Source organism: Annulohypoxylon truncatum, assembly GCF_022578515.1.
Source record: "Annulohypoxylon truncatum strain CBS 140777 unplaced genomic scaffold F4807scaffold_35, whole genome shotgun sequence".
In the NCBI taxonomy this organism is placed as follows: domain Eukaryota; kingdom Fungi; phylum Ascomycota; class Sordariomycetes; order Xylariales; family Hypoxylaceae; genus Annulohypoxylon; species Annulohypoxylon truncatum.
In genome coordinates, this window is record NW_025953821.1 from 172,541 (window position 1) to 193,765 (window position 21,225).

General features: G+C 49.5%; 7 protein-coding genes across 7 annotated transcripts; 4 read left to right on the top strand and 3 right to left on the bottom strand.

Annotated features, from left to right (window-relative positions):
* Window positions 1-252: 252 nt before the first annotated feature.
* Window positions 253-1,606, top strand: F4807DRAFT_439595 (uncharacterized protein). The gene is made up of 3 exons (XM_047999219.1): window positions 253-942; window positions 1,046-1,131; window positions 1,215-1,606. The coding sequence occupies exons 1-3, from the start codon at window positions 510-512 to the stop codon at window positions 1,221-1,223; spliced, it is 528 nt and encodes a 175-aa protein (XP_047850813.1). The 5' UTR covers window positions 253-509; the 3' UTR covers window positions 1,224-1,606.
* On the bottom strand, window positions 1,607-3,178 carry F4807DRAFT_439600 (HIT-like protein). Its single transcript, XM_047999220.1, has 2 exons — window positions 2,742-3,178; window positions 1,607-2,622 (listed from the first exon to the last, which is right to left on the bottom strand). Exons 1-2 carry the CDS (start codon window positions 2,941-2,943, stop codon window positions 1,853-1,855), a joined length of 972 nt encoding a protein of 323 aa, XP_047850814.1. The 5' UTR covers window positions 2,944-3,178; the 3' UTR covers window positions 1,607-1,852.
* Window positions 3,179-3,356: 178 nt separating this feature from the next.
* F4807DRAFT_439604 (P-loop containing nucleoside triphosphate hydrolase protein) lies at window positions 3,357-8,121 on the top strand. The gene is made up of 4 exons (XM_047999221.1): window positions 3,357-3,811; window positions 3,870-7,449; window positions 7,523-7,610; window positions 7,681-8,121. The coding sequence occupies exons 1-4, from the start codon at window positions 3,419-3,421 to the stop codon at window positions 7,841-7,843; spliced, it is 4,224 nt and encodes a 1,407-aa protein (XP_047850815.1). The 5' UTR covers window positions 3,357-3,418; the 3' UTR covers window positions 7,844-8,121.
* On the bottom strand, window positions 8,115-9,551 carry F4807DRAFT_439606 (NAD(P)-binding protein). Its single transcript, XM_047999222.1, has 2 exons — window positions 9,168-9,551; window positions 8,115-9,106 (listed from the first exon to the last, which is right to left on the bottom strand). The coding sequence occupies exons 1-2, from the start codon at window positions 9,492-9,494 to the stop codon at window positions 8,366-8,368; spliced, it is 1,068 nt and encodes a 355-aa protein (XP_047850816.1). The 5' UTR covers window positions 9,495-9,551; the 3' UTR covers window positions 8,115-8,365.
* A 147-nt stretch (window positions 9,552-9,698) lies between these two features.
* F4807DRAFT_235297 (uncharacterized protein) lies at window positions 9,699-12,465 on the top strand. Its single transcript, XM_047994207.1, has 4 exons — window positions 9,699-10,358; window positions 10,416-10,444; window positions 10,498-10,686; window positions 10,755-12,465. Exons 1-4 carry the CDS (start codon window positions 10,339-10,341, stop codon window positions 12,272-12,274), a joined length of 1,758 nt encoding a protein of 585 aa, XP_047850817.1. The 5' UTR covers window positions 9,699-10,338; the 3' UTR covers window positions 12,275-12,465.
* Window positions 12,466-12,895: 430 nt separating this feature from the next.
* On the bottom strand, window positions 12,896-14,845 carry F4807DRAFT_235579 (uncharacterized protein). The gene is made up of 3 exons (XM_047994210.1): window positions 14,173-14,845; window positions 13,498-14,115; window positions 12,896-13,425 (listed from the first exon to the last, which is right to left on the bottom strand). The coding sequence occupies exons 1-3, from the start codon at window positions 14,432-14,434 to the stop codon at window positions 13,130-13,132; spliced, it is 1,176 nt and encodes a 391-aa protein (XP_047850818.1). The 5' UTR covers window positions 14,435-14,845; the 3' UTR covers window positions 12,896-13,129.
* A 4,722-nt stretch (window positions 14,846-19,567) lies between these two features.
* F4807DRAFT_463789 (uncharacterized protein) lies at window positions 19,568-20,244 on the top strand (the record flags this gene model as incomplete). Its single annotated transcript, XM_048002028.1, has 2 exons — window positions 19,568-19,779; window positions 20,010-20,244. 2 exons carry the CDS (start codon window positions 19,568-19,570, stop codon window positions 20,242-20,244), a joined length of 447 nt encoding a protein of 148 aa, XP_047850819.1.
* Window positions 20,245-21,225: the final 981 nt, after the last annotated feature.

The window sequence follows — 21,225 nt, forward strand, 5'->3', positions numbered from 1 at the left end:
ACAAAAATAAATTATTGAAAAATAAAATAAAATTAATTTCGCAAACCTTCAACCGTGTTACGTGCGGCCGGTACTTAGGCTGTACCTTCTCAGGCTTCTCTAAGTTGCTTCCCGTTAGGGAACTTCCCCGGCATTTCCTAGGAAGGTAGGTGCCCCCAGATGGGCGAGGACGCTAAGGGTACGAGGTACTAACTTGAGCACTGCAGGTACTGATAAACATCCACAGACGCGCGCAGCTACCCAGATAATAATTGCACGCGTCCCTTCCTCTCTAAAGTAGAACCCCAACTACCTCCTGGTCGCAAAAGTAATTCCTACCTTTTAAATTATTTTTTCCCTTCACCTTCTTCTCTTCACTCAACACAATCAATATCCTTTTCACGCAATCTGATAAATTTTCCGATTTTTTTCAACTCAATCAATCCGTGGCTTGATTTTTTTCGAGTTTTTATCTCTTCGCACGAATCACATCACTCCTTACTAATTCACGCTCACCACCAATCATTGCGATGGCACCCACAAGGCCAGCGCGTGCCGCGGCCAAGGAGAATGGCACGACAACGGAAGCTGCAGCAACTACCGGTGATGCTCCCGTGAAACGTGGACGCGGTCGTCCTCCCAAGAACGGCATCGGGCCTCAGGAGAAGCCAGTTCCCACGGGCCGCCCTCGTGGTCGTCCTAAGGGAACTGGTGGCGTGAAGAAGGCCACCAAAGCTGCACCGCCCAAGGCGGCTACCAGAAGTACAACCGGTCGACGAGGTCGTCCTCGCAAATCTGACGTGCCGGCCGTTACTACTCCCAAGAAAACTGCTGCGACTCCTAAGTCCGCGTCCAAGTCTGCTAGCACCGGAAAGGGACGTGGTAGACCTCGCAAGAACTCGGCTCCTGTCGCCGCAGAAGAGGAGGAAGAGGAGGAAGAGTCTGAGGAGAAGGGTGAAGAAGGTGAGTTTGCTAATTAGACAAAGAGCCAAATTTCCTTTTTTTGAAATTATTATGGGAATACTATAGCTTGGTTGACATCTGCTAATTCTCCCTTCGACATCAGAAGCCGCCGTTAATGACGAAGTCGCGATGGACGAAGCTGCCGACGACGACAATGCCGCAGAAGACGACGACGTGCCCAATCCAGAGGTAAGATCACATCCTCCCCCTTCGTCCTAGTGCTCAATGTATATACCCGAATAATCAACCTCTTACTGATCCGGGCTATACAGGATGATTAGGATAACGAAGTGGCCGCCTCATACGTTGGGGGCCTACTCGCAAGTGCTTTCCGACGGTTTAGTAGTGTGAGAAGCACACCAAATACTCCTAGACGCTAAGGCTGCCATGTTTCTTTTCTATTGCTACGAAGCAAATTCACATCGATCTTCCGCGGGAGCTGTGCGCGGTTGCGGGCACATTTGTGTCATAGGAGAGGGAGTCTTTGGTGATTAGCTGAATGGGATGGCGTTAGTTGTGAGCAATGGGACCGAACACGTAATTCCGAAACAGCAATCGCTCACTGGTTCGCAATGGTTATTACTAGGACTGATTTCGGGATGCTCATAGGTCTCTTCATGATTTCGGAAGAAAAAGAACAGTACGAAAATAATTTTGGACCGCCTCCAGGACTATACATGTGTCTCGTGCGATCCTTCGAACCGTGCTCATCTGTGACAGTCAAACAAACCCGACCCGTGTAATAACGCCTTGCTATTCGCATACTGGAAGTATTGTAGGTGAGGGAGAGACTCGGGGTGTTCTATGACCCATGTAACCCATATTCTAGCTTGACTTTATGACCTGCTTCAGGACTTCGTCTTTCTCAGACTGAGCAATACGCTATTCGCCTATTAAGTTGCTCATTCATTCATTCTTTCTTCCACTCCTCGAACTCTTCCTCCAGGTGGTCCTTCAGCTGCTTGAACCTATTCCCAAAATCCCTCCCGCAGCGCCAACATACCAAATCCTTGTTAATAAACCCCGCCCGCCCCGGGTGTCTCCGGGGATCGTCCTCGGCGAGCGGGAAATCGGCGACGTCGATCAGGAAGGGCGTGTTGAAGCTGTTGTAGTGCTTGCGGTGGCGCATGCAGCTCGATATCATGTCCGGCGACAGCACGTGCACGTGCAGGTCGTTCATAGACGGGTGCGCGTGCACGCCGACCAGGAGCTCGCTCTCCCAGTCCCGCCCCTTCGGCAACTCCTCCCCCTCCCCTTCCCCCGCGTCCCCGTTCAGCACGGCCTCCCGCTCCCGGTCCTGCGCGCTGTACCGCCCGTACCGCCGCTGCAGCTCCTTCGCGACCAGGCGCTTCAGCTTCGCCGTCTCGGCGCGCACCGAGGCCAGGAAGTCCGCGTCCTCGAACGCGTCGAAGGGGTGCAGACGGCTTCGCGGCGAGCGCGGGAGGAGCAGCGTGTGCACGGTGGATTTCGGGTACATGTCGTTTATGGCGACGAAGTCGGCGGTGTGGTAGATGACGCGCGAGGCGGGGAACGAGGTCGGGTCGTGGGTGTAGGCGCCGAGGCCGTCGCGCTCTTTGAAGGACCGCGTGTGCGAGCTGCGTGTCGAGGCGAGTGTTTTCTTGGGGGGTTCTTTTTCGTCTGATTTGGCTGCTTTGGGTTTGGTGGACATGAGTTCTGTGACTTTGGGGGGCGGTTAGAAGGGTGTTTCTTCTGTCTCTCTTTTTGCGTCTTTGCTTAAGGTTAAGGGGTGCGTGGGGGGTATCAAGATGTAGGTATTAAGACAAGTATCGGTCACTTACATGCGTTGCGTTTCGTGTCTTGACTCACACCGGCGGCTGCGGGCGCGGGCGCGGTGCCCGCGATCTCTTCTTTGGTGATCGCATCTTCGGGGTCGGAGTCTGTTGATGGCATGATGGTCTTTCTCGGCTTGACTCGGCTGGAAATTGTCCTAAAAGTTCCTGTAGGGATCTGGAAGTAACAGTTTACTCTCGGCGTCCGCATTCACATAGTAGAGCGCTAGGAACGTTTATAGACAATTCGGCGATAAAATAGACCCGGTGGGATGTTGGTTGGTAGCTGCAGCTAGGTGTTTATGTAGTCCGTATTACTACATTCACATGCACGAAGGTAAGAAGTTAAGTATATCATAATTCATCGATTGAATCTCAATGATTATACACATATGTTCATATGTTATGGTATTATCGAAGTTATTCTCTGATAGAGATGTATAGTTAGTGGAAGCGTCCCCTATTTACCCCGCCAGCTGCCATCTACGTAACTTCCCAAGTTGAATGTTGGGGAATAGGTGGTACAAACATGACTAAGCACCAATCGGGTATTCTCCGGCGCAAATCGTCAATTTCATTAGGCCGTCTGCGGTGTAAGATTTACGTTTTCCTTCCTACATCATATGAAAATCCCATGAGATAATCGCCGGTAAGATTCATTATAGAACGCCAAATGGATTATTATCATGGGGAAGAAAGGCAAGGAAAAGGCCACAGCGGCGCCTCCGGCTGCTGCTGTGGCCGCTAACGCATCATCATCATCATCATCATCAAAGAAATCGTCCTCATCGAAAGCTGGCAAAAATACCGCCGCCACACAACCCAATGATGACTTCATAGTCTTCACAAACTCTACCAAGGACACTAAACCCAAGAAGGGAGGGGGCCAAGGTGGTTCCTCAGGTGCGGGAGGAAAGAATCCCGCACCAGGCGATGCGGCGACGGCAGAGGCTCCGGGTCCCCCGAAACCAACAGTAAAACAGATCATCGGAGGAGCGAGTTGGACCGGGAAACTACCCGTGAATCTGCTATCGGAGCATTGCCAAAGGCAGAAGTGGGACAAGCCCGATTACCAACCTGTAAGCGGCTTGTTTTGCTCAGCTGCCAATGTGTACTTAGTTAATCGATGTGAAATAGATCAGAAATTCGGATGGCTTTTCGTACTTCGTTCAGCTCAGTGCTAGAAATCCTAAGACCAAGGAGGTGCAGAAGATCCCTCCTTTTAAGTTGCCACCTGACCATAAGCATCTCGTGACAAGGGAGACCGCTTTAGAAGCTAAGCATGCGGCAGCTACCTATGGTCTATTCAGGGTCTGTAGCATGAAGAACATTCACACCACGCTCCCTCCAGATTACAGGTCATTATGGAAGCAATTCGAAGAGTTGAAGAAGGCGGACGTGAAGAAGGGCAACGCGTGGATGTACGATGCGGACCCCTTTGCTACCATGAAACAACGAGAGGATGAAAAGGTTGCTGCCGAGAAGAAGCGGAAGGAACAGGAAGCTATCAAGGAAAAGGCGAGGAATATGCCGGGTGCGTCAGGCCTGGTTCTCCGAAGCAATGCATCCACTTCAGGGGGCGGCGGCGGAAATCCCATGAAAGGATGGACTACCGTTCCCAAGATCGAAATGGGTAGGAAAACACGATCTCAGTTAGAAGATCTGCTACGTCGAGAAGTGATATGGAATCCGCATGAGGTCAAGATGTCTAAAACACAGAAGGAAGCTATCATCAAGGAACTTACAAGTTCAGGCTTTCGAAAAAGCCATGTGGAGGAAGCAGTAGACGAATGCAAGGACAGGGAGGAAACCCTGGAGTGGTTACTCATACACGTTCCCGAAGACGATCTCCCTAGATGGGCTTTACCGGAGAGTTATAGCGCAGGAGTTTCGGTTGCCGCGACACAAGACCTAAGGCGCGAGGCGGCAGTAAAGCGATTGTCACAATCGGGTTACTCAGCCGAATTGTGTAGGAAGCTCTATGATGAGAAAGGCGCTGATGAAGGCGTTGCCGCTGAAGCATTGCAGCATTTCTTGCTTTCGAGCGGTACTGATTCTGCGTCGATAAATGCTGTTTCAGAAGAACCTTTCATATTAGGCACAGCGGAGGAATGTTGGAACGACGAAATGGAGAGCCTCGCATCCGTATTTAGCGAGAATTTCAAACGACTATCTGACAATGTCTGCCAAATACGAATCGAGGCAGTCAATAACGGACCTAAGAAGGACGTTGAGACGTATGCTCAGTTTCGGAAGACACCGCGATATCCAGCAGAAGTTGTTGTGGCCATTGTAGCAGACCTTCCCTCTTATATTAAGCTTAGTATTGTCAAGAAGACGCTTGCTTATCTGGCCGAATCCCTGAACGAAGAACCAATGAAGATCTACTTTGCGGTGGACTGGATTCAGCAGAATATCAACACCATTATCGAAAACCCCGGGAAACTTCGAGACATTTCAGGGGTCGCTTCAACTGCAGCAGAAACCCGCTATGTTATTCCAGTGGGCCGCAAGTCTTCAAGACATCCAAAGCCGCTGTCATGGACGGTTGATATACGGAGTAGGGAAGAATGGCAAAAGAGACAAGACAACCCTGCATTGAAGCAGATGCTGGCCCAACGTCAAAAATTACCAGCCTGGCAAACGAAAGACCAGGTTGTAAGCACTGTCTCACAGAATCAAGTCACTATCATTGCTGGAGAAACAGGGTCTGGAAAATCTACGCAATCGGTTCAATTTATACTTGACGATCTCTATAGCAAGGGACTCGGAAACGCTGCTAGTATTATATGTACGCAGCCACGGAGGATATCTGCTCTTGGTCTTGCAGACAGAGTGAGCGACGAACGTTGTTCGAAGCTCGGTCAGGAAGTGGGCTATACTATCCGCGGAGAGAACAAGACAGGGCCCCAAACTAAAATCACTTTCGTCACTACTGGTGTGCTCCTAAGACGTCTACAAACTTCTGGCGGGCGGACCGAAGATGTCGTTGCTTCGCTGGCCGACGTTAGCCATGTAGTCATTGATGAAGTTCACGAGCGAAGTTTGGATACGGATTTCCTTCTTAGCATCGTTCGCGACGTTCTGAAACGAAGAAGAGACCTCAAACTCGTGCTCATGAGTGCTACGCTCGATGCTGCTACGTTCAAAGGCTACTTTGCTTCTGAAGGACTTAAGGTTGGGCTGGTCGAGATCGCTGGAAGAACATTTCCGGTTGAGGATTATTACCTCGATGATATCATTCGCATGACGGACTTCAATGCGGACACTGGTAGATATCGTGAACGTGACGAGAGCATGTTCGATATGGCGAATTCGACAGATCAGGGCTTTGGCGACCGGGGAGCGCAAGATCCCATTAACAAGACTATCCAGAGATTAGGTTCCCGGATCAATTATTCCTTGCTCGTCGAAACAGCGAAAGCCATCGATGCAGACTTGTACCAAAACAACAAAAAGGGGGGCATTCTCATCTTCTTGCCGGGCGTTGCGGAGATCAACCGGACCGTCAATCAACTCAAGAATGTGTCATCCCTGCATGTCCTACCTCTCCACGCCTCCCTTGATACGCGCGAGCAAAGGAGAGTATTCACGAGCCCTCCTTCTGGAAAGCGGAAAGTGGTAGTTGCAACAAATGTGGCGGAAACATCAATCACGATCGATGATATCGTTGCTGTTATCGATACGGGAAAGGTTAAAGAGACTAGCTTCGATCCTCAGAACAACATGCGTAAGCTCGAGGAGACATGGGCTTCGCTCGCCGCTTGTAAACAGCGCCGAGGACGTGCTGGCAGAGTGCAAGCCGGAAAATGTTATAAATTGTACACTAGGAACCTTGAGCAGCGCATGGCAGAACGTCCGGAGCCCGAGATTCGTCGCGTTCCCCTCGAGCAACTTTGCTTGTCCGTACGAGCTATGGGAACCAAAGACATCGGCAGATTCTTAGGAAGGACACCAACTCCACCCTCTGTTTCTGCTGTCGATAATGCTGTTAAGATGCTACAGAGGATGGGTGCACTGGATGGCGACGAGTTAACTGCTCTTGGCCAACAGTTAGCCATGATTCCCGCTGATCTACGTTGCGGAAAGCTCATGATCTACGGCGCTATCTTTGGATGTCTTGAGGAAAGTATTTCCATCGCCTCTATCCTAAGCACCAGGAGCCCATTCGTGTCTCCATCGGAGAAGCGTGACGAAGCTAAAGCGGCTCGTATGAAGTTTTCCAGGGGCGACGGCGACCTCCTTACCGACCTGAGAGCTTACCAGCAATGGAACGAGATGATGGACCAGGGAATGCCGCAGCGACAACTACGGCAGTTTTGCGACGAGAACTTCCTCTCGTACCAGACCCTCTCAGACATATCCGCCACGCGCGCACAATATTACTCCTCGCTCGCCGAGCTCGGGATACGCGACACCCGCCCGCCAGGCGCCCAAGCATCGACATCGCTCGTCCGAGCGCTGACGGCCTCGGCGTTCACCCCGCAGATCGCGCGCATCCAGTTCCCGGACAAGAAGTTCGCGACGTCGATGTCGGGCGCCGTGGAGCTGGACCCCGAGGCCAGGACGATCAAGTACTTCACGCAGGAGAACGGGCGCGTCTTCATACACCCCGCGAGCACGCTGCACGACAGCCAGGGGTTTTCTGGAAATGCGGTGTTCTTGTCGTATTTTAATATGATGGCTACGAGCAAGATATTCATTCGGGATCTTACGCGTAAGTTGATTTCTAGCGGATTGATTTGGCATGGGGCTCTTTTGGGTGATGGTCGGTTGCTGACTACGTGTAGCGTTTAATGCCTTTACGATGCTCTTGTTCTCGGGCGCTATCGAGCTGGATACTCTGGGGAGGGGCTTGGTGGTCGATGGTTGGCTGAGGTGAGTTTGCTCTCGTGAATTCCTAATTAGCTGACTGAATGATTATGTATTGACTGTATCTCCATTGTAGACTACGGGGTTGGGCAAGAATCGGGGTCTTAGTCTCAAGACTCAGGGGCATGGTAGACAACATCATCGCGATGAAAGTAAACGACCCGCACGCGAACGTCTCCGACAACGAGGTGGTAAAATTGGTGGCGAAACTCATAGAACTAGATGGCCTAGATGCATGATCACTTACAATGTCGTTAGTTCTAGGTTTTCGAATGATAGACTTCTTAATTCTGGATTTTTTTCTTCTTTCCTTCAATGAGTAGTATCCTTTAGTTCGTTACTCGAGTTTATGTCAAGTGAATCTCTGCCGCTGAAATATTTCATTTTACAGAAGTACCTAGGTAGCAGATGGAGTGTACATGGTAGGAAGGTGCTACTTGCACTGTGGGAGGTATTTAAAATCTCCGCAGGAGATTTTAGAGCTTAGAAACCCAACACAAATACAACATCTTATCCCCTTTAATCCTTTTCTGTAGCGTAGAGGCCCGAATTTATCCGCCAACATCATTACCTAATATCTGATTACTTAAGGATTAGATAATGTAATCCGTACCTACGGAACATTGAAACTTATTAAGTGGTATGAAGGGAATCCTGTATTGCTATTGGTCTACAATCTGCATTCCCAACACTTCCAACCCGGGGATCCGAATATCATCACTAACTCAGCGACTTCCAAGACGTCTCCACCATTATAGGCCCTACAAGTTCGCTGCCTCGATTCGCTTTCCATTCTTGTCAAAACGGATTTGTTTCTCTTGGACGAGGGCTTCTTGAATGTAAGAACCAATCTCCACAGCCTTGACCGCGTTGGTCAATTTGTAGGGCAGCGGCTTGTCATCTAGGCAGGCAGAGACAAATTCGTTGGACTCTTCCACAAACGCCATCTCAAACCTGCCGTAGTAATCATGCGGCACCTCTCTTGTGATGCCTCCCGAGTGGTAGCGGTTCACCAAGTTTAATTGTGGGTTGACGTTGACCGAGAGTTTCCCCTCAGTCCCGATGATCTCAGTCGTGTCTTCCTGACCGTGCGCCATCATACGGCTGCAAAAGTAGTATGCGATCCTTCCGTCGTGGAATTCGACAATGCCAACCGCGTTGTCATAGTCGTTGTACTTGGCGAGGTCGGGTTGGACTGCCCTGATGCCATAGGCAGAGACGCTCTTTAGGACAACGTCGTCGCCGAAGAACCATAAGGTTAGGTCGATGTCGTGGATGCTCATGTCAACGAAGACACCTCCCGACCATGCGGCGTATGCGACGAAAAAACCACCGGGATCGTGCTTGTCGCATGTCTGGCTTCGTATGACGGATGGACGGCCAATGAGGCCACGCTCTACCTTGTCGTGGGCATCGCGGTATGAAGCGTCGAAGCGGCGAGAGAACCCGCACATGACCTTCAGGTGTGGTCGCTTTTGAGCTTCTGCAACAACTTGCTTACACTACAGTCTCCAAGACGAGGTCAGTGTTTGAGTTAGTGATGTCACGGTAGTGTTTACGTACGACTTCGACTTTTGTCGAGAGCGGTTTCTCGCATAACACGTGGAGATTCTTCTCCATGGCCTGGATGGACTCCTCAGCATGGACTGAGGTTGCGGTTCCGATCACCACGGCTTCGAGACCGGGATGCTGAATCATTTTGTTGTAGTCGGTGTACAGGGTGACGCCAAACGGCTCCAGGTTTTCCTTTGCCCATTTTAACTCGTTTGGGTCTGGGGAGAAAGCTGCGACAAGCTCTGCGCGAGGGGTTCGGTTCATGAAGTTCATGGCATGGCGTTTGCCCATACGGCCCAGGCCAGCGACTGCGACCTTTAACTTTTTAGGTGCCATTTCCGCGAATATTGCAACGACGGATGATAATTTGAGGGGACGAGTTGGAGAAGAAGATGAGGAGGAGGAGGAGGAGGAGGAGTGAGAGTGAGCGTGCACGCTTCGAACTTGAGAGGAACTAGTGGCATACCTACGGCCTTTTCTATTCGCGACGGATGTAGATACAGCTACATGTGTCTACAGCTTGAAGAGGGGTTCGTCCTTTTTCGGACGCATGCAAAATGGTAAAGGCTCAAGTCTAGACGACGATCTGAACGACGATACCTCCACGACTCACGTCTATATCCGGGAGGATTCTCCTTTCCAAGCGACTAGCTCGCGCGCGATTACTTAAGTCGATATGGTTATGCATAATATTGCATATAGGATGTATCCTGCAGTGGCATCGTGGGTGACGATGTCCCGTGCCCTCGGGATTGACTGCTATATTTGGTCCTGCATTATCAACTTACCCCACATCGAGTTGGAGATGTGTGGAGATGTTCGATACTGAGCCAAGACTACCCCATGCTACCCCACACAGTCCCCCAGATTACTATGATTATGTACTGCCTTTTTCCTTTTCTCATTGGTACACCATGATTGGTCAGTACGTCACCTACCGAGCATCCGGTTCGCCGATTCGAACCAGTTACATATGTAGGTGGTCGAAGGTTGACCCAAATCAAGGGACGTGAGTTAGCTGAGAGGTGGGGTATGGTGGGGGTATTGAATTCCGATAATAAAACAGGCCTTCATTCCCGGATCTTCTTGGAGCAAACCCGGAATATTTTACCCTATATCCGTTACTATTGCTAACTCGACTCTCCCCTGGAATCTCAGTCCATACAGCGTATGTTGAGCAATGCGCCAAAGAAGCGGATGGTTAGTACTTACCCCTAGACACTGATAATAATAGCAGTTTAGTGACCATAGTGTTAGTTTACCCTGCCGCAAACGTCATATCAAATGTGAATTAAGCTATCATTCGACCCGTCCCTAGTCGTTCTCTAACGAAAGCTAGGCGTTAAAGTTCCCGAAACAGACAAGTGCAAGAACTGTACTCAGAAAAAGAGAGCGTGCGTCAAGGGTGAATGCTACCGCTTTTGCCCCGTGGTATCGGTTCGGTTCAACGCAGGTGAGGATGTTGGTGCCGCCAAGCAAGAGCTGGAGTTTGCGGTGAATCAAACTTGGGTACATATCCCGTCGACATGTACGTAGACCCCTTTCCCCTTTCAGCTCGTGAAGTGGGGTCTATTCTTCTTGACTAAGATGCATTAGTGAAATTTCTACCTCCAAACACTGGAGACGACGAGGATTCTATTTCTGGAAGCGAAGAATATCTTACTTCAACCAATCAGAACGCCAATATCGAATCAAGTGGCAGCATCTTATCCTTGACTTCCGCTGACCGGCATCGGGGCTTGTCCTACTCGGAACAGCACGGTGCATCCGGGTCCACCGGCTATTTCTCCACGGTCTTGGACTCTCCGTCGAATGTAACCTCCGGACTTCCCGAGTCTCATGACATAATCGGTACCCACACCTGTCCCATAGGCGTATCAGCCTCGTTCTCTCCCTTCTCACCAGATATACCATTGGCCCATCCAACGATTCAGCCGGACTCGCCATTAGTTACAACACACTCGCCCTTCTCCCAGACCTCCCATTTCTCCTCAAAATGGCCAGTGAATAACAAACATGAAGCGAGACTCTTTCACCACTACATCGTGCACTGCTCTCCTTGGATAGACATCTGCGATCCAAAATGTCATTGGGCCAAAGAAGTCCCCAAGCGCGCTGCACATTTTCAAGTCATCTTAAACGGCGTCTTGGCACTAGCAGCACGACACCTTTTTATCACCGGAGGGCTTGAAGAAGACGCATCGGAACCCTACGTTTCTGACTCTCTACACACCTTGATTATAGCCCTCGAGGATCCATTGGCGCATTGGGACGAGAATTTCCTTGTAGCTGTCATATTGCTTAGACTACACGAGGAAATAGGCGAAATAGACGAGAGGTGTCATCATCTTGGTGCCTCACGTATAATAAATGCATCATCATCGTTTGCTGCTGACGGCGGATTGAGGGAGTCTGCAAGTTGGGTATCACTGCGGCAGCATATCTACGTCTCCCTCACGACCCAACGACCTCTAGATCTAAGCCTTGGGAATTATCGCTGTTCTTCCGTCTTCAGGGAATCTCATGATGAAGCTTGGGCAAACAGGATAATATTCTGCTTTGCTAATATCTTGAAACACGTATTTGAGAACGATACTCTTGGGCGCCTCTCTCAAGAGAAATGGAATGAACTAGATGTCGAACTGAGAGAGTGGGATAGTACGAAGCCTTGGACTTTTGCCCCTTTAGCTGAAGAGCAATTCGTGGACAAGAGCGCCGACCTTGGTCGCGCAGAATGGCAGGGCAAATGGCCTGAGCTACTAGTTGCACAACCAGCCCAAGCGGTAGGACTGCAATACTTCCACCTCTGTAAAATAATGCTCACGTTCTATGACCCCCGGGCCACGCGTGTTGGTCTAGCAAGCCACCGCTCGAGGATTGCGTTAGACGCAGAAATCAGGAAGCATATGCGCATGATATTTGGCTATGCCCAAACAAACAATCATGTCAAAAATGCCCAGTTCCAAGTCTCGCATATTCTGGTTGCGTGCGGCGCGTACCTGACTGATGCTAAAGAGCAAGACGCGGCGGTTGAGTATCTGATAAATATGAAGAAGACGACTGGCTGGAAAACTGACCATGTTATCGATGATTTACGAGAGCAATGGAAAATCTAAATATTTCTATAAACTCAACCCCTAACATCGATCGCCAATTCCCACGCTTGTTTAGTACATCCGTCCAGGCCTTGACATACATCTACGTTAGAAAGACCCTTACGTGTAATTTCCAAGGTGTTGCCTCTTAGAATCTCTTCCATCCGGAATTTGGAATCCGATTACGTTGTTAGTTCATCAGTATAGATCTTAAAACGGAAAGTGATATTAGTACATGAGGGGTAAGTATTGGAGAACCGGCCTGCGGTTTCAGGCGGTATCCATGCAAAACAGCCCATTCCTTTCCCACTCATCTGTCTCTCATGAAGATCTAATTCCAATCTGGGGATCTACGTAGCAGTACTTCGTACGAAGTAATCCGTACCTATGATCTTGAATCTTGATGGGCGTTATTCGATTAAGACTAGGTAGACTCCTCCTCCTCCTTCCCCCTTCTCTACCCCGCATTTCCCCGCATCTCCTCGCACCCTACATTCAGGGTTCATGCATACTACGTGGACCCCTGTTCAGGAACGTTGGGGTTTTGCGCAGGGCGCTTACTCAATTAACAGCTTACGACTTATCGATAGTGTGGGGAGTGTGGCGGTGGCTTAAAAATCCGGCCTAACATCGTTGGTCCCTCACCATCAAGAATCCAACCCTCCTTTTGTGTTGTTGTTCGATTTGATAGGTCCAGATTTCGGTTTATCATGACAATTACACTATTGGGCTACCAGAGTAGAGTTCCCGATTATCGTGACAATGGCACCTTCAAACTCAACAATCAAGTTTAAAATCATGAAATCGGCAACTCTTATCCACTAAACCGCCAAATCTCACGTCTGTTCAGATCAATGGCTTGAGTAATCTAGAAAATCAATCCAGCTTGACTGCAAGTTTTGCTAGTCCTTGGTTTTGGCGTACGCTTTCAGCTTTGCTCCAGAATTCTTTCTCGTCATTATTGACGCGCATACCACCGGGGAAAAACACGGAAATCAAGGATGACCCCACGAGAGGATATCGGTCCTCCGTTTTCTGCAATACTTTGCTAACCTTCGAGTCTGCAATGATATCAATTTGGTTCAGATGGATCCCGAGGGTACTCGGATCTCTGGGTGCTCCGGCGACGACCAAGTTGTGGATCATACCGATCAAACCCACGGTTAGAAGATCTAGAGAGTCATCAGCACACAGAATCCTGGGAGTGTCAAAATCTACATAAAGTGAAAGAACACGAGACTCACACCATGCGTTCGCTCTGAGACCCGAAACTGATATCAACAGAACAAGCCAGAAAAGGGCTAGCAGGAACAGAAAGGCTCGAGCTGGTATGGAAGACTTCGGTTTCCAGCTCTTCCCCGCGAGGATTTCTAGGTCTAGGCCATGGTTGTTTCCTAGGATCACCATGACATTTCGGCTACCGTTTCCCCGGGTCAAGCTCGTCGTCCACCCGCCGGTTGTCGGGCAAGCCCATTTCTCCTCGCGCCACTGGGAGACGGCGCCTTGGAGAAGCGACAGTGTTGTGCCTGAAACTGCGACCAATATTGGCGCCCAGTCGCCTTCAATAGCTAGTGGAATTACCGAGATGCCGATTTGGGCCAGCATGACAGCGAAACCGCTATACCAGAGCCAGTCCCGCGTGGGCACGCCTGCTTTTCGCCGACGATCGACTTGGAATATGGTTACACGCAGGGCTTCGTAATCGGGAGCAAATTTATTCAAATTTGGTGCCGCCTTGGCTTGTGAATGATCGAAGTCACGTAGAAGCCTGCCGATGATCCATGACTGGTTCGTCCTGACATGGCCGCTCTTCGCGCCGATTACCAAGACTGGGTAATCTGGCTGGGGCAGCATTTGGCCATCTTAGATATACTCTAAGTGTCCGAACTTAGCTGTCGTGACATTGGATTTGCACATACCTCCGAAAGCTGCAACAAGAGTATTCACTGCATAGGCTACCCATCCGTACGAGAATACTACCGGGGTGATAGTCTCCCCAGCTAGCTGAGCGAGAGCACGCCATACGACGTCAGGTCCCAGAATCAGCAGTAGAGATAGGATATCATTGGGGTTCTTCCATTGGGATTGGAGAATACCGCTGGTGTCTCGAGTGGAAAGGGGGTGTTTGAGAGAATTATTGTCAGCCAGATGGTAGGGGAAAACCTCATCTGTGGAGGACATGATTGTGGTATTTTAGAGTGCCTCTCTCCTCTTGTTTCTTCTTTTGGGAAGAGGACTTTCTGCGGCTTGATGTGACTATACGTCAAACGATTCGAACTATTTAGTTCGGAACTATGCCTAGTTGGAGCGTAAGACTATAAATCCTTGGTCTAAGTAAGATCGGTCCTACGTAGGATTTACCTCGGTGAGAGGTGAAAAAGGCTCTCCAAGTACACCGAAAGATAGAGAAATGAGGCGTCCAATACCTGTAGGATGAGTGAGAGCCTATTTCCGTATGATGTCAGATGGAACTCCACAGCCTCATACTAGAGCAACATGTGTGTTTCATAAAGGGCAAATCCGGGCGTACAGTAAGCGGGAGGACATGCAGCAAGATGATACGACGGTAGTGAGGCGTAATCACAGTGCCATGTACAAGAAGCCTTCATCCAGGGCAATGAGTAAGCATTACTTGAGGTTTCTCTCATAATCTCTAGGTCTAGACTTAGGCCATAGTAGTAGCCGGCTCGTGCTACCTACGAAGCCGCTCCAAGAATCTAGTCCGGTGCTGATGCAAGTAATCACCGATCGCATGATTGCCAGCCTCAAGCGCGAGATCCCGAGCAGTATGTCCGTCCTTATTCTTGATATTCGTCAATGCATGCGCTTCCAAGAGCTTCTCAACCACGCCCATCCTCCCAGCTCTAGCGGCGTAGTGCAAGGCCGTATCCTTAGTATTAGACCGCGCATTTAATTCAGCGCCATGGGAGAGAAGCTTGTCTACTGCCCTAGCAAACTTCGGATCAGAAGCTTCTCGTATAGCATTTGTCTCCGTCCTTAGCCATACTTCTACTTGCATCGAGACCATGGCGCCGGAAACCATTTGTAGTGCCGTACGACCGAGATTATCCTTTGCATTAGGAGATGCTCCCTTCTCAAGGAGCTTTCCAATTGTTTTTTCATCCCCATTACGAGCCGCTATATGAAGCGGTGTCTCCCCTTCAGTGCTCGTGGGATGTACGGATGCATTCGCAGCAAGGAGCATGTCGATGATTTCCTCGTGTCGTTCAGAAACTGCAAGATGTAATGGGGTAAATCCCTGAAACTGGCGAGCGTATGGATGATTTATTATGTCAATTTCATCCGGAAGCTTTGCGTTCACCTCCGATCCCATGGCAAGGAGAACTTCTGCAGTGCTTACACATCCAAATTGTGCCGCGACGTGCAGTGCTGTGTATGCGCCCATCTGCATGTATACATCCGCACCGTGGTTGAGGAGCTTTCTAAGTATCCCAACATGGCCTCCTTTTACTGCTTGAAACAACGCACCCCTGCCGTTTGACTCTCTTATAGGGGGGTATGTCTCAAGTAACTTGTCAACTACATCTTCAAACCCACCTTGAACTGCATGCGTAAGAGCTGTCCACCCTGGTTCGCCTGGTTCGTCTATATTCGCCCCTCCGTCCAGAAGCATCTCGACCACGGTTCTATGCCCACCTCTGGACGCCAAGTGAAGGGGGGTATACTTATAGAATGTCCTCGCATTCAAATTTGTCCCTTTCTGAATAAGGACAGAGACCGTTTCGTGGAAACCAAGCGCAGCTGCAATATGAAGGGCCCTATAACGTCTCGCTCGATAATCGCCTTCTGACTGTTTATCCACGTCGGCGCCTCTTTCTATGAGTGTCCAGACTGTCTTGCTATGTCCTCGAGCAGCAGCAAGATGCAAGGGAGTAAATAAACCATCCAATATATCGTAGCTTTCGAGTTCATCTACCAAAGGTATAATGCGAAATTGATACGACTCAAGCTTATCCACCACGGCACCTTGACGAATAAGGATATCAACTGCGTTGTAGCAGTCCGTAGCGGCTGCATCGTGAATATGGCCATCCTGTAAAGTCTCTAAGGACATATCCATACCATATTTTGTATCATGAACTAATCTGGTGATCTGGTAACGTCCCTCAACAGCCTTGAAATGCAATTTGGTCCAGCTAAGCCCAGATACTTCTCCGTCTTCCATCGTTATTCCGGCTCTGATACCTGCGAAATGGTGAGGCGTCCAACCATTAGCGTCCTTTTTCTCCCAGTTTGCGTTGTGGCTTATGAGTAAGGCAATCACTCCTTCGTGGCCGTTCATTGCTGCAAGGTGTAACGGCGTCCATTTGACTCGACCGTCTGTAACGTCAACGGCGGCATGATGCTTAAGGAGAATATCAACTATCCCTTGGTCACCCTTATCTGCTGCATAATGCAGCGGCGTCCAGCCAAACAGATCATCTACTGCATTAATATCTGCCCCTTTTTTGAGGAGCCACTCAACTACAGTTTTATGTCCATCCATTGCAGCGTAGTGCAGTGGCGTAAGACCGTTTTTCCCCTTTGAGGAGACGCCGGATCCTCTGCACACGCTCTTGAGAACACCTCGATAACCTAAACTTGCCGCAGTATGCATTGCAAAGTTTCCAACAAAATCTCGAAGGTCTGGGTTACTTCCTCTTTCTAGTAGTAATTGAACAGTCTTCAGCGAACCACTCCAAGCTGCGCGGTGCAGAGGCGTCTGACCGTCTCCATTCACACGATTCGGGCTTACGCCCCTGTCAAGTAGAGCTCGCACGATCGCTACGTGTCCTCGCTCTGCTGCTAGATGAATAGGGCGCTGTCCCATTCTATCCGACTTATCCCATAAGGCAGGATCTTCGTCTATGAGGGCCAAGTCGCCTACCCATGCGGCGTGATGGCTACCCGTCCAATTTCCGCCTTGGAATATCTCCGATGCTGCGTTCTGCGAAGCTTCGGCGAATTCATCCTCAGTGAGGTGGGGTTGGCTAATGAGATCCCAAGCATCTTTATCATTGCCGAGTACGTTCCAACCTTGCGTGTCACCTATATTCACTACCATTTTCTTGCTTTGATCGCCGGACTGAAGAGGTTCTCGGAATCGTAACGTACCAATGAACTGGCACTTGAAAGTCGACTTAGATCCGTCAGAGGCTCTGAAGACCTTCGCAAGGATGGCATCTGTGACGGTACTCCTAGACGTTTCTCCTGGTACGACCAACAGAACATGCTGTTTTTTCTCCTCTGTCAATGCGTATCGAAGCTTCGCTTCAATCAGAGGATGCGACACCTTCCAAATACAACCATCCAAATCAATGAATCTAGAAGATACCACTTTCCACGTTCCAACAACTTCACCATGCTTATTAATCGTGAGTTCTGGATCTCTCCCCGATAACGGAAGTTGGAAGAGATTCGTCGGAAACCAGCTGAACCCAGCAGACATAGTGGCGGATGTGTGAAAGAGATGGCCGTGAGATATCTTCTTAATCTTTCGGAGTATATTTTGGTATATGTCTCGCTGGAAAGTGTCGCCCGTGGACGACTGCAGCGTGTCGATACCTGTGAGAAGTCCGGCAATTACTGCCTTGTCCTTCAGCCACGAGGTATATCTAGGGCCCAGCGTACGGAGAAGGTCTTCAATCTCAGATACATTATCGTTTCTCAACCCGCGGATCATCCCCGCTGCGATGTTGTTCCCAGCCTTGTTTAATATATCTTCATCAAGGTCTTTGATGGAATCTTTGAAGACGACCTTTACTTTCCGCGATTTGACCAATTCGAGAGCAGTCCAGCCTCGAGTAAACCAAGATGACAATATAATAGCCATCGACGCCATATGGGGATCCACGAAAGGGAGGCTTCGAAGAAAACGATCATGAACTAGCGTGATCCTGGCATATTGATAATTGAGATGCATAGTGCTGAGCGCTTTGCCACGGGCCACCTTGTCCTGTGGGATGCAGATCGTATCCCACCAGATTCCCTCGCAGTCAAACCTCTCTGCAGTGTTCTTGAAATATTCGTATATGCACTCGTTAACGTGGCCTGGTCCCCACGGCCCAGCTCCTGTTCCATCAGACCAAACATGGGAAACCGCCATGTACGGCCGGGGTCTTATAAGGGATGCTTGACCGTCAAACGCCCAGGCGGTAGGCAGTCCCTGGTTCACGGATTTTAGGAGCACATCCTCACGGAACCGGCCCGTGAATGGAAAGCAGATCGACTTGTTCTCGTGCTTCTTCCTAATCTCCTCTTGGTCGTGGCTATCTGAGGGCCCTGGCTCGTGATACTGCTGCACGGCAGTAAAGTTGCGGCTTGAGAACTCGCAGTAATCGAAAGTACAAGAGGAATGATCTTCATGTCCCATAGCAACCGGAAGCATCTGCGAGAACGTGCGACCGAAAGCTTCCAACAGACCGCATAGGCTGTTCTCCCAGCCCTCCAGCTGAGAGCCGACTTGCCAGATGCGGTTGGGACAGAAACCATACTGCTCTGCGCCCCTTTCGATCTCTTCTCGTAGCTTGATTACGTCGTACGACATTCTCACACCGATCTAATAGACAATACTGTAAGAGAGGACTGTATACGGGTATAATGATGAGGGAATTCGTACGTCGTGTGTTCTCGGTGAGAATGTATGCCCCGAGCCTTGTCATGTGAGATAAGCCTGTCCGTTTTGAGATGGTATCACAGCGTGATGGCTAATGTGTATCTGATTTGCGGCTGCTCGGCCCCCACCCCCCTCTGCATTTGTGAAAGCCAGGTGATGCTGACTGTATGAGCGAGGCGCTACCTAATCCAATGAATCGAAAGGAACCATATATAGCAGCGAGGCATACCAAGATACAATGGTCGTCATCGATTCTACCTTGCTCATTCCGCGCCGCCGTCCGCCTCGTCTAGAACGCGGCCTTTTTCAGCCCCGTATGCGTCAGGCATCGCATTGCCATACTTCGCATACTTCGTTATGTATCCTGTCACTTATCACTTCCGCGATGTAAAAGGTCTTCATCGCTTTCCTAATACACCCTTTTCGGGTATCTCCGCAATAGCTTTCATGATACTCGCTCATGGCGACGCATAATCCGCATACGCCACCAGGTTGCACAAGAAATATCCCGTAATCCGAACTGGCCTTGCACAGAAGATACGCCCTACATTATTACCACCGGATCCCCCTGCCATCTGGGTGATGCCATTGGTCGGTAAAATCATTCTCGGCAAACACAAAGTTTTGTCCGTCGCATATGTCATAAAAAAACTTTCGATACTGCCTTGGAACGCGACAGCGAAGATGAAGAAGCGGTCATGGCATACGGCAACATGAAGCACTTTCCGTACATGGGAATGTGCTTAGACAAGTTCTTACGAATCTTTCCACTGACGCTGCGCGGCCTCCCTAGCGAGACACCCTTGGACGGTATCAAGATCGTGGGTGGCTATTTACCCGGCGGCGCGATCGTCTCCATATTATCGTTCGTCGCGCACCGCAGTGAAGCCTCCTTCCCGCAAGCCGAAAAGTTCACCCCGGAGCGCTAGATCGGCGATAATGGGAAAAGACTCCAGCCCTATTTGGTCGCCCTTCTCGGCTGGCGCTATGGGATCGCGTCGGTAGGAATACCTCGTATCTTAAATAGACGGTTCGCGCTGCCGAGCCCGACTTTCGAACTCGAGTTGAATGTCCTCAACCCGAAACGGGAAATAATTTTTATGTTAACATGTTGTTTTAGAATATTGACACATACTAAAGCACCGAGCTCGTCACCGCGTCCACATTCCTCCCTACGATGGAGGGCATGATGCCCAACGGGGCGTTCAGGTTTCACTGCGATATCTGCTCCATTGTTCGAGTGTTTATTATCTCCTGCTGCGCCGAAGTTAAAGGCATGCTGCTGGAGGCTATCCGGGAGGTGTTCGCAAATGGATTCGAAGTCGATTTCTCGACACAGTGGCGGAGGGACTTCGCGCATTGGCGAAGAAAATAGCGTGGTAGGTTACCGGTACTTACTATATTCTGGTGCAGAGTAAATGTGGCATTTGATTTATGTTACTATATGGAATATAGGTAGGCAAGTGAGTTTGTTAATGTTAGTTTAGTATACTCCAGGTAGGTATTCCTCATCGGGCCTTATACCGGAGTTCCGGTGGTGCGGTAGGTCGAGCTACAGCGAACTGCAGGAGCTAAGAGCGCCATGAACACCTAAATAGGTAGGTACCTAGGTAGGTATCTACCGATAAGAAGGCAGATATTCAGGGGTACGCATCGTTAATCACAAGGGAGTAATTGGACGAGCTGAGCTATAAGACAATTACGGGAGTGTATTGAATAAGTAGTGATATGTACCTAGGTAGTTATCCTCCTCATTGTAGTGCATCCATGCTTTTGAACGGCTTTCGTCCTATATATAGTTGGTGTGCAGTTGTTGGGTATTGAGAGCATCGTCTTCTGCAATGCTTCCAGAACATATGTCCAGTTCTAAGAGTCCATCTTCCGTGATTCCGAGTGTAAACCATTCCGTACTCCCGAAACGCCTTTCATTTATAACCGAAGTCGCCGCAGGCGAGATGATATCGATCGTTACTCCGTACTCGTCACCGACAAATCTACTTTTGCCTAATCATCCAGAAAATCCAACCTCCAACACCGAAAATGCAGGTAAAGGCTGATATAAAAACGATAAGTTAGTATGATGTTGTGAATAGACAGGTAATGAACCGCGGCGACTAACCAACTAGAAATGTTTCTATCGCTCGGTGGTCTACTTCTCTTTTCGATATGACGCTCATGTGGCTCATCCCGCGGCCGATGAGTTGCGGTAACTCCCGCTTAAAAAATTCAGGATCGATAGCAGCCATTATGTATGTTATTAATGGTTATTATTGTAATAAGGAGCCTTGGTATATTGTATAGCTTAATACCCAATTGCTATAAAGACATGGGGACGAAGAGCTGCAGTGTGAATTTT

Bases quoted from the DNA above. Each gene is read 5' to 3' on its own strand.
- F4807DRAFT_439604 (XM_047999221.1), top strand. From the start codon at position 3,419: ATGGGGAAGAAAGGCAAGGAAAAGGCCACAGCGGCGCCTCCGGCTGCT. The intron at 7,450-7,522 runs GTAAGTTGATTT...GACTACGTGTAG, and splicing joins ATTCATTCGGGATCTTACGC to CGTTTAATGCCTTTACGATG. The intron at 7,611-7,680 runs GTGAGTTTGCTC...TCTCCATTGTAG, and splicing joins GTGGTCGATGGTTGGCTGAG to ACTACGGGGTTGGGCAAGAA.
- F4807DRAFT_235579 (XM_047994210.1), bottom strand. From the start codon at position 14,434: ATGTCCTCCACAGATGAGGTTTTCCCCTACCATCTGGCTGACAATAAT. The intron at 14,116-14,172 runs GTATGTGCAAAT...AGTATATCTAAG, and splicing joins TCTTGTTGCAGCTTTCGGAG to ATGGCCAAATGCTGCCCCAG. The intron at 13,426-13,497 runs GTGAGTCTCGTG...ATGACTCTCTAG, and splicing joins TCTCAGAGCGAACGCATGGT to ATCTTCTAACCGTGGGTTTG.
- F4807DRAFT_439600 (XM_047999220.1), bottom strand. From the start codon at position 2,943: ATGCGGACGCCGAGAGTAAACTGTTACTTCCAGATCCCTACAGGAACT. The intron at 2,623-2,741 runs GTAAGTGACCGA...CGCCCCCCAAAG, and splicing joins AGACACGAAACGCAACGCAT to TCACAGAACTCATGTCCACC.
- F4807DRAFT_235297 (XM_047994207.1), top strand. From the start codon at position 10,339: ATGCGCCAAAGAAGCGGATG. The intron at 10,359-10,415 runs GTTAGTACTTAC...CCATAGTGTTAG, and splicing joins ATGCGCCAAAGAAGCGGATG to TTTACCCTGCCGCAAACGTC. The intron at 10,687-10,754 runs GTACGTAGACCC...AAGATGCATTAG, and splicing joins GGTACATATCCCGTCGACAT to TGAAATTTCTACCTCCAAAC.
- F4807DRAFT_439595 (XM_047999219.1), top strand. From the start codon at position 510: ATGGCACCCACAAGGCCAGCGCGTGCCGCGGCCAAGGAGAATGGCACG. The intron at 943-1,045 runs GTGAGTTTGCTA...CTTCGACATCAG, and splicing joins TGAGGAGAAGGGTGAAGAAG to AAGCCGCCGTTAATGACGAA.
- F4807DRAFT_439606 (XM_047999222.1), bottom strand. From the start codon at position 9,494: ATGGCACCTAAAAAGTTAAAGGTCGCAGTCGCTGGCCTGGGCCGTATG. The intron at 9,107-9,167 runs GTACGTAAACAC...TGGAGACTGTAG, and splicing joins TCTCGACAAAAGTCGAAGTC to TGTAAGCAAGTTGTTGCAGA.